The sequence below is a fragment of the Tigriopus californicus genome, chromosome 4 (genome assembly GCF_007210705.1).
Source record: "Tigriopus californicus strain San Diego chromosome 4, Tcal_SD_v2.1, whole genome shotgun sequence".
NCBI classification, from domain to species: domain Eukaryota; kingdom Metazoa; phylum Arthropoda; class Copepoda; order Harpacticoida; family Harpacticidae; genus Tigriopus; species Tigriopus californicus.
In genome coordinates this window covers 11,077,331-11,087,858 of record NC_081443.1, presented here as the reverse complement: position 1 = coordinate 11,087,858, position 10,528 = coordinate 11,077,331, and the positions used below count along the sequence as shown (strand labels likewise).

At 37.3% G+C, this 10,528-nt stretch overlaps 1 protein-coding gene across 1 annotated transcript in view; it reads right to left on the bottom strand.

Moving 5' to 3' along the window:
• The window catches only part of LOC131879616 (uncharacterized), a gene marked incomplete in the record, with an annotated part of 12,499 nt that extends 5,174 nt beyond the window's left edge, over nt 1-7,325 (bottom strand). The window contains 6 exon segments of the mRNA XM_059225975.1: nt 4,291-4,342; nt 4,416-4,519; nt 5,614-5,753; nt 5,824-5,913; nt 6,243-6,309; nt 7,157-7,325. Of these exon segments, the coding sequence (XP_059081958.1) occupies nt 4,291-4,342; nt 4,416-4,519; nt 5,614-5,753; nt 5,824-5,913; nt 6,243-6,309; nt 7,157-7,163 (460 nt within the window).
• Between the last annotated feature and the right edge of the window lie 3,203 nt (nt 7,326-10,528).

Below are 10,528 nucleotides of genomic sequence, written 5' to 3'. Positions count from 1 at the left end.
TGGGTGCATAATCAAGGTTGACCTCTTCAATCTTGGCACACACTAATGAAAAAGAAAAAAACACTTTTCTTTATACAAAGTCTTTTAAAGCGACGAAACGCCTTCTCTCCGACACCACCTGAAAGGAGACGGATAAAAACTGGGGAAAAAGTGTTTAAAGGGATTTGCTTGACCAATCCAGCAACTTTGATCTTTAAGAAGCACATTGTGATCAGCTTAAATCACTTTGAAGTGCTTGTTTGTTTTTGGTGTCGAATTGCGTGACCGAAATTTGAGCAGGAAGAACATATTAGTTAAAACAATGTTTCTTTTTGCATGCTTATCACAGCGTTTTCAACTGAAGGTTTTCCTCATGCCTCAAGCTTTATTCACACAATAGCTATTGGAGTGATTTCAAATAAAAGTTTTCGTACCGCTTCTCATAACATTTCCCGTACACTTCTTTGTCCATCATGCCAACTCAATTGTTTCCCCAAATCCATTTATTGACGTTGGTTGTCAAGTTCTCCCCCACAGATGAGGCATTCATTATAGCATGTCCATAAACCATCAAAATGTCAGTTTCCTAAGTCTGTTTCACACGAATAAAATCTGGGGTTACACTCCAGCCATAAAACGAACCTCTGTAAACCGTTAATGGTTATTGTCGTTCGACGTTCGGTTCTACTTTCGAGAGATCAAGAAAAATAAAGAATAAGGGGGTCCTAATAGTTTTTGATGGATCCAGGTCGATGCAAAATCATATGCTTCTCTCCTTGATTGACGAAAAAATATCTTTCAACGCCAGAAACATTTTTCAGACATGTTTCAACTCTGATTCATATGTGAATCTGTGTTGTGAAGACAAGCACTGTTTATTTTTGCTCTCAAATTTCTGCAAAAATAACATTTTCATAATAAAATTAACTTTCTGCTTTTGCCGGGAAATGATATTTCATGAAGATTTGACCAACAGTTCATACACAGGAAAAAATATTGATATATTAAAAAGATTTTTTTAAAAATTTTTTGGGACCTTGAAATAGCCCAAAACAGACAATTTTGAGGGAAATTGAATGGTTTTTGTCTATTTTGGGCAAAATTTAGAAGCACTTCATTTCACAAACCATTTTCAAAAAAGAAAAACTTAAGGATGAAAAAATTACATCTACCTCGTTTTTGCAATGTTTTCATACCCTGCAAGTTTCATTATTTTTGACCATCTCTTCTTAAGAATGTATGTTATTTGTTGGCATTGATAATTAACTGAGAATGTAGATGCCTGTGTTTTGTATGAATTGTGTCGTAGTTTGTTTGTGCACAATTGACTTTTGTCATTGAATTTACAAACCATTCAGGATTTCTGGATGCTTCAAAATATGCACTTTACTTAGAAATTGAAATTTTGCATTGAAAACCACCAACATATTTCAATAACAAAAGAAATGACTACTTCTTCACTCTTTCATAACTTATTTTTACAATTTCAGAACTTATTTTGGCTTATTTGATAACATGTAAACAACTATACAGCAAAAATGAGGACCTATATTTTCCGACCCCTAGTTATAAAAATCGAATTGAAAAAGGTGCGATTTGTATTGCTTTTGAAACCTAAAGCTTTTGGGACACAATGTAGAGCTGGACAAGAGGTAGAAGGCTCAGAAAAGGCGGGAAGGGGAACATATAAATCTAATATCTAGGTACGTTAACGGTATTGTCAGCATTTGTCTTGCAGTTTACTTGTTTGTTAGGAGTCTGACGAAGGAATAATTGTTTCGATCTGATAAAAGGTGTCCAAATTCAAAAGAAATAGTCCCCCACCTCAAGGCATTTTTATATTTGCGCCCATAGGTCCCACAACTCCCCTGTGATAGGTGTCTTGAAGAATCCAAAGAGTTGCTCAATTGATCCTTCGGGCTTTTGTTGCGAAATGCGGATGTTTGAAACGTCAGATAATGCTAGATTACCAGGGTGGAGTGATCATTCTGGGGAAGATGATTCGATTTTCATCTCCTCTGAAACCCTGAGAAAAGTCCAAAACGAGTATTACTTTCCAAGCCATTCAAACGTTGTTCCTTGTTGTTGGAAGCCATATTTGTATCCCCTCAGAGTTTCAATAAGTGTGTAACTTTTTCCAATGCTCATGGAAAAACTCGAAATACATGTTTCTCAGGAGACTGACGATTCTCCTTTTTTGCATGTTCCGACTTAAATGTAAAGTGAAACACTCAGTGGTAGCAATTGTTTCCATTTCTGCTTACCTTAGTTCGTGGGAAAGCTGCATTAGTTTGTCAATTTCCGTCGGAAGCCAGGGGGGAAAACTTCAAATCTTCAACGAATCATTATTTCTACCACTGAAACCCCAACAGAGCTACCAGCGTTGGATCTCACTAATCAGATATTTTGGTTTTTGGTTGATCAATTACTTCTCTCCGAAAGTATGTCTAAATGACAGATATGAGACTAGGGATTTTCTCCGATCCAACAATGTTGTCGGTTCCGTATCAGGGTGAATTTTGTTTTGCGAATCCTAACCGTGCAACTTCGCTCTATCCGATCTGAATCCGAAATTGTTTCCCAATCCTACGATAATCCCGAAAGTGTTTTGTCGATCTGAACGTGAAAAATGACCAAGGCTATTGAAAACTATTTAAGGCTTATTTGGCGGCACCAAAAAAATTACACAATCATAAATTTTGACATTATAGCATCTTATTTCTTCCTTTGAGACGAGTCAAAATGCTTGACTAAGTATTTGAGGCATTTCTAAGAGGATCTGATGCTATTGTGTGTGTCCCATGATACAATAACGCGAGAGAAAATAAAATTATATTAAAAAATATGTACAGAAAAATAAGCCACCAAATTTCGGTCAGCTAGGATCTGCGATGTTAGTTGCCGATTCTGAAACCAATCCGAATTTTTTCTCCCAATTGAATCGAAATCGGAGAATTTTGGTCGATTGGATCCGAATCTTGCTGGTCGGCACAACTCTACCTAGCAAGCCTCCTCCAAACGTGAAAGGGCCCTTTACCTTTGGCTGAATTGGAAATTAAATTACAGGAAATTTGAGGTTGCTGTAATGATTGGTGGTAAAGGATGCCAGCACAGCAATAAACCTAAGACGACGTGGGGTCTTTCTTAAAGCACAACACTCTTATACTACTTCCACCATTTCGGGGCCGTGGCTTTCATACTGAAGTTCATAAATGCCGCAAAGAAGTTAGATAATGTCACTTCTTATATTAATGACATTTTGCTGGCCTTTAAGAATGTCTTTTCTGTTGAAAGACATCCATGAATTTTTGTGTCAAGTTACCAAGTTACACCTCCACACTATCTAGACTATATGAGACCCGCCCGATTTACGTTTGCTGGAATATTGAATCGCACGGTATCATCTGAGAGTTCTGAGCGAAACGAGACCACTTATATAACTGTAGACTAGAGCTTCCATGATCAAAAAATAACCGAAACTTTCGGACCTTGCAAGTTTCCGGTATTTTCCGAAGCCAGAAATGTCGTAATATCGGAAAAATCAGAAACAAGCTTTCACATTATCTTAACAGTTAGCGGCCCTGGTTAAAAGAACAAATGGGGAATTTTTTTGGTTTGAGTTTTCGCGGGCATTTGTAACCGCTGCAGGGAAATTGAGGATAATTAGCGTGTTTTTGGCGTGCCACTAGCAGTGTCAGCTTCCTGGGATGTTTTGTTTGAGCTCACCATCTGTAGAAAACTATCATTGGATTTCATGTATGATCATTGAGGGCAAATCCAGGGCCAACAAGGTTAATCCATCACTTTTCTTTTATTTTTGAGCTAACAGCTCTAAAGAAATAAACTTAGCATTCATCTCTTTTGGTAATTTTGCCCTATTTTAGTACTTCCCCAGCTCCTTGTAACAAACTTTTGCTGATTTCCAAATCTGATAGAAAATCTCTCTCCAAATTCTCAATTTTGATGTTCATGGTCTGAAAATTTATTAATTAGGAAAATTTGACTATCAACTTGCCATGAGGGGGCCAAAACGATTACCAATTTTATGTCTGATTTAGTCAATTTGATTGTAAAGTATAAGCATAACTTTAACAAATGTTCCTTGACATATGTGGTTTTGAGGGAACGCTCCCACCTCAAAATGCAAATCCATATTCTAAGCCTTGACCTTATTGGCCATTTTAAGCAAACAAATTTTCATTATTATATAATAGAGTCAAAAACTTTTGTTTCATGATTTTGGCAAGCAGATGATCAAATATGAGGTATCATCTATGAAAGATTTNATTCAAATCAATATTTCCTCACTGTGCTGCCCAGAATTTTGTCCACAAATTTCTGGGATGGGCTCATTGGAACTCGACTAAAAGAAAAAAAATAGTTCAAATGGTTTGTGCTCGATTTTAGAGGAAAAATTTAGGTAAGTTGTAACTCACTGTTACTTTAAGGGAGTCCTGGCAAGTCCCCCCCATTATTTCTAAGCTATCAACCATACCAAGGAGAGAGAAGGTCAAAAAGTCCAATCTCAAATAACAAACATCTGAAAGGATGAAAATTATAGTTTTAGTGATAAACAGAAACTGCAAGGCTGAACATAAGCTGAACTTTTGGAGTCAACCTTATAAAAGCAATGGCGTTGTTGCGAAGTCAAACTAGCTATACCTGTTTGGAAAAAATAAGAAATCTGTAAGATATCATAAATATCGATTGAATTGATCCTTTTTGGGCATTTCGCAATAACGTACTCAAATCACAAACCAGAATAAAACTTTGCTTACAAATCGAGAACCTTGCCTTGGTTCCCAATCTTATGGAGCGCGTGAACCAATGGCCATGATCTTCCTCGTGCTGAGTTGTATAAAAACGTGATACAATATTATTTTATATATTTTAAATATGAATTTAATAGTCACTAGTTTGAAATCAATATCAACTCAGCACAAGTTAAATCGTGGCCATTTGGATAACACGCTCCATAAGATTGGGAACCAAGGCAAAGTTCTCGATTGGTTAACAAGTTTTTTTCATGGTAGAAAACAATTGATTATGGTCGAGGAATTCATTAGTGACATTTTTAATGTCAAGTCAAGTGTTCCAAAAGGCTTCATGTTAAGTCATCTCCTTTTCATCATCTCTCTACTTCAGAAGCTCAATAATAAAGTCAGTTTCTCTTCTTATGCTGATGATTCTGAACTAGTTTGTGGCAGGAACGGCCAAGATTCCAGAAGTATTGACTTGTCATACTCAAGAATCTCGCAGCATGATGACTAACGCTTCACGAAACCTCTAAAAGTTGTGAAGGCGAATGTACGACCTATGTACGATTCAAAACCCAAAACAAGTACGAGAAATAAATCGTCAGAACGGGGTTCCGTGAGACAGCTTTTAAGTCATTGCGAAATTCTAAAGTTTGACAAGTCAAAAATAGAGGTCCTAAATCGAATCTACTCTTGGCGACCCAAGAGTAATATGAACTGACTTAAAATTGAAAGATAATCTAAATTTGATTTTGACCTACCAGCAAACATGAGGGTTTTTGAAATAATGGAACAATAATCAAAATGTTCTTGTTTTACTTGCAGGATTTCAACACAAATGGAATGCAGAGATGCAAATGAAAAGCTCAATTCTTACCGCAAGAACACTTGTTGATGGTAAAGCTCTGCCCATTGGTTCCCGTTAATCCAGACGGGAAATTGTCATTTCGAAGATAAGTGCAGTTTTGAGATGTTGTTCCACCTGACGATAAATAGAAAACACAACAGACACCGAAACTAAAAATCAAATTATAAACAGTTTTAGTCATCTTTATCATTGCTTTAAAACACAAACAGCAAGTCATACCCTGCTGCACAATTTCCTGAGGCACTCCCTCCCCTTTGGAGGCATTCATTGGTTGCGTAACATGTGCCATTTCGATTCCCATTATTTCCACTAAAAGAGAGTTAAAAGTTTTCTAAGAAGTGTAAGTGTCTATTAAGATGACGATCACTTTTTGGCACATGTTGAAATTTAGACAAATTTCGAACCAACAGTTTTACATTATACATGTCTCGTGCTTGAAAATTATAAAACAAAGTTCCAAATTACGAAATTGATTGTGAACTTACCTCATTTCGTCATCCTAATTCGGTGAAAGATAATCGAAGCAAAATTTGGACAAGTTCTTGTTGCACTCAGCTTTAGATTATGTAACAATACATGTTTAAAATCTAAGGAGCTCAATGAAGCTCAAGCTAAAACCAAAGATTGAATATGCTTACCTGCCAACGGAGCTTGAACTGGGACATGGTCCATTGTCGAAGGAAACGATATTGAAAAGGGAAAACACTAAAAAGAAGAAAAACATACGTTGAGCCTAAGCACACCAAAATCTTTCGAAAAAGCAACATATGCATTTGTTGTAAGATCACACCAGGGTTTCACAACAATTGTCTCCTTGTTAATTTTCAGTACCTTAAGGTTAAATTACATTATATATCTGAAGCAGAGCTGATTTGCACCTGAATTCTTTAACCGTGTATCAAATGTGCCAAGAAGGCCATGTTCAACCAGGCAATCCACTTAACAATTGCATTGAGAAATGCCATTTGAGGCTATCTACTCATTCCTAAAGGGCCGTGATCAAAAGAAACGATATTACTTATTTGGAATGGTATTTACAAATTCTATTTTATATTCAAACTTGGAAAAGCTGAGTTCTTGAGCTTAGTGATCCTAATTCCTTCAAAATCAATCAAAACTTGATTGGCCGCATAAAAATGGGGAAGGTTTTGAATACAGACCGAGGAGTGGTCGTCAACCCAAAAAGATCCCAATACCATCAAAAAATGGTGCAGAGAGAATTTCCAACACTTCCATAAGCTCAATCACGAACTATCTGGGCTTTCATCAAGCAAATAAAAAAGTTTGGCGAAGTTTAGGCAAGTACAATTGTTTGCTAGTATCACGACAGTTATGCAAATTTGGGGCTCCAGACATGTTTTTGAGAGGCGGACCTTTCTTTCATGGTACCATGAGTAAAGGTGCACTTCATTAAAACTACTTTGATATGTCAAATTTGCATCACTGTCATTTGGAGGCAAAGTTGTTTGTTGGTAAGCATTGTTATTTGTTAGCTTGTCTAAACGTCCGAATGTACTGTAAAAGTGATAAAGGCATAGAAACGTCTTTTTACCGGCCATTTTCTGGATTTCTGGGTTACAGACGATGGTGGACTTGCAAAAGCCATGAGCGTGAAGTATCGAAGTAGCTGAAGTGTTGGATTTGTTTAGGGTGGGCCACTAATCCTTGCCTGTCTTCAAGATGTCTTTTGAAGGGAGGACTCAAGCTGATCTGAAGTCTACTTACTATTTCTTCACTATGCACGAATTGGCGTAGAAAGTGCAGCAACTGCAACTCTCTGTTTTCATTGTTATCATGGATAGTGCCGCAAGAAAATTTATCTTAACACCAGTTGCTACCTCATCCACTGAAGCATAGATCTTTAGACCCTGAATGTCGGTCGACCGACCATTCGGTGGGCTATACAATACAATGGATGGTCTACTGGGAATTGATCGCAAACATATTGTACTGTTTGGCCAACCGAGTCGTCAGTCGACCGACATCCAGGGTTTAAAAATCTATGACTGAAGATAAGGTTACAACTTAACTCCCCTTTATACCTCAATTGAGGACGATGTGCTTACCATCTGGGATTTAATTCCATAGAACAGATAATCAATACTTAAGTTTAGGGCTTAACTAAACTACGACGATTGGATTAACCGATGATGAAATCAATTCTGCGAGACCAAAGTGTAGGAATGAAGTTTTGTAACTTACCCTAGTGAAAAGAATCAATGTCATTTGAGGATAGATGCTCGCTTCATTGGGCGCTGTCTAATTCTCGAGACACTTGTCTTCACGCTAACTATCTAGCAAGCAAACAACTTTAATTTTTCGTTTTCGTACTTACGTTTTCCTTGACGGCCTGATGTTGTGTTTTCATACTTGCTTCCCAATTCATGGCTCAAACCAACAGTTCCTAAAACGAGAGCAAGTCTGAGGAATGTCAGGTTGATATTCGATGCCATAGCGATACTTGGTTCAGCAGGAGATACAGTTTGCTACTGATGATCTCGTAGGCATTTGAAATCCACGAGAGTTGTCCACCAGGCCAATACCAGGTTCGAATCAGATCCACTGTAAAAAATCCTTTGTTTCAAGCAACTGAAAGCTAAAATCTACTCTCCAACAATAGACTGAAGGAATTAATATTCGTTTTCGATCGGGTAGTTTTGAAAACACTCCGAATGTTTTGCTAATCAATGGTATGCAATGTTTCAAACAGTGGAAGCAATAAACCATTACCATCCGGCGAGGGCCCTTGTTTCATTACGTTTACATTTTCTTACAAAAGCTGCTGCGGCTTTACATTCGACATCAGAAGGTGGCCATGAAGGTAATTATAGTATCGAGACTATTTGAAAACCAAGAAGTCAGGCGGATATTGTCTTTTGAGGCTACAGACATCCTCTACCATTGCTGAATGATATTCTCTTAAATCAGGGTTGGTTAGTCATTTCATTTTGTTTCGGACAAATTGTTTTTCGGATTCACTAAGACATATCAAACTGGTGCATAATTGGGTTTATGCCCAAGTTATAATACACAAGGTGTTTAGAAAGTTGTTTGGAAACTTTCAACTATGCTCTCAAGACTCTTAATGACGATTTTTGAAATCAGTAAATCAACAAATTATATTTCTGTTTCTTAAAAAAAGACGGTTGTTGATAAACTCTTAAAAGTGACACTTAAAATACATTTAATGGCACATCAGACTAGAATTACAAAAATTATCAACATCATTAGGTATGTTAGTTGCAACCTTCAGTAGAAATTTCATGGACATATATAAAGCGGCTGCTTAGCAATTGCAAGTTGAATCTTCCAGTTTTATCAAATCTAGGCNTGAGAGAGCTCTCGTATTGGGAAAGGTTAGAACGGTTGGGATTGTACAGTACTCAGAGAAGGTACAAAAGGTATCTGATATTGTACGTTTTCAAAAGTATCCATGAGCTTTGTCCCAACCCAGGATTCAGGATCAATTCTAGTGACTGTAGAGGTTTAATGTGCGTTTTGAGAGCACCTTCAAGTCCTCAAGAATCCAGGCTAGTTCGAACAATGAAGTACACATCTCTTCTTTCTCGGGTTCCTTCATTGTTTAATTTGCTTCCCTCTGATATTCGTAGGGAATACGTAGGCCTTGTTGATCCGGTAGCATCTTTCAAGTCAGACTTGGACAAATTTTTAGATAGCATTCCAGATCAACCATACATTCAAGGACTAGCACGGCCTGATAACTGAATATTATAAAAAGTCTGAAATGTAATAAATAGATGAATTATAACCTTTCATTTCAATGGTACTGGGGATTTCATTCCTTGTTGTGGGTGGAAAAGCCCGTAAAAAAAACAAACCAAAAGCTGGCTCAAAATTGTTTCCTGATGAATGGTAAACAAATTGGAATTTGTAGTCATTGAATTAGAAAATAAAGAAGCATCAATATCTATTATGTTTATTCTAAAAAAAGCTTCATGCAATGAGGAATGAATTTGGAGGCTTCAAACTCAATCCTCATTGAGGTAAGCAAGTTTTGAAGAGCATGGGCTGCCAAATCAAATTCTAAACATTTTATAGAATTGCCATTTTGACTTTAGGCTGTTATTGCCACATTGGAGGGGAATAACATTTAGTGTTCACTATTATTAATGTGAACTTTTTGGTTTTCAACTTGGGGAAAAGAGCGACTAATCCTCGACATGTTAAGTTCATATATTGTTGGAAAACCTTCCCAAGTTTGCCCAATATAAAGATACCCTCCCGTAAAGGTCTAGATGGGTTCACAGGTAAGGTTACCATTCCATCTGGCGACGTGCATTTTGACAAGAAAAAGGCACAATCAAGCCAATTTTCCCCTCCATGGCATCATAGTGTGATCTGAAATGGTTGATTCACCAATCATTCTCACAAGGGTTCGAGTCATGGTTGACTTGTATCTTGTCTAGCATTCTCATCATTTACAACCTTATGTATCCATTCTTCTTCGCCACTTCCTCCGCTGTGCTCATTTTTACATTTGTAGCAAATTGTTTTAAGATATACACATACCGTTTATGGGTTACTAGGTTGAGTTACATAAGGTGAGGTTAAGATTGAAAAACTAAAATGTCCTTTTTAATCTCTTTTCCCTTATTGACAAACCTTGTCACATGACAAGGCAAAACGGTTGCGATTTCAGAAATTCTCAACCTCGCCAATTAACAAAAACTACCAACCCCTCTAGATCTTTATGTACGTTTCATCTGTGGGTTGCTGTGGGTGAAATCTAGAGCCTGTTTAGATAGATTGATTTTTGAGTCAAAACACAACTCCATGCCTTCAACCGAAGTTTTTACCGGCCTGGATGAGCTCAGCCAGCACGGCGTTTCTTTCCCGGGTAATTTTATTCCATATGGAGGTACCAGGAAAACGCTCTTTCATGATGTCACTTGAATATTCTCCG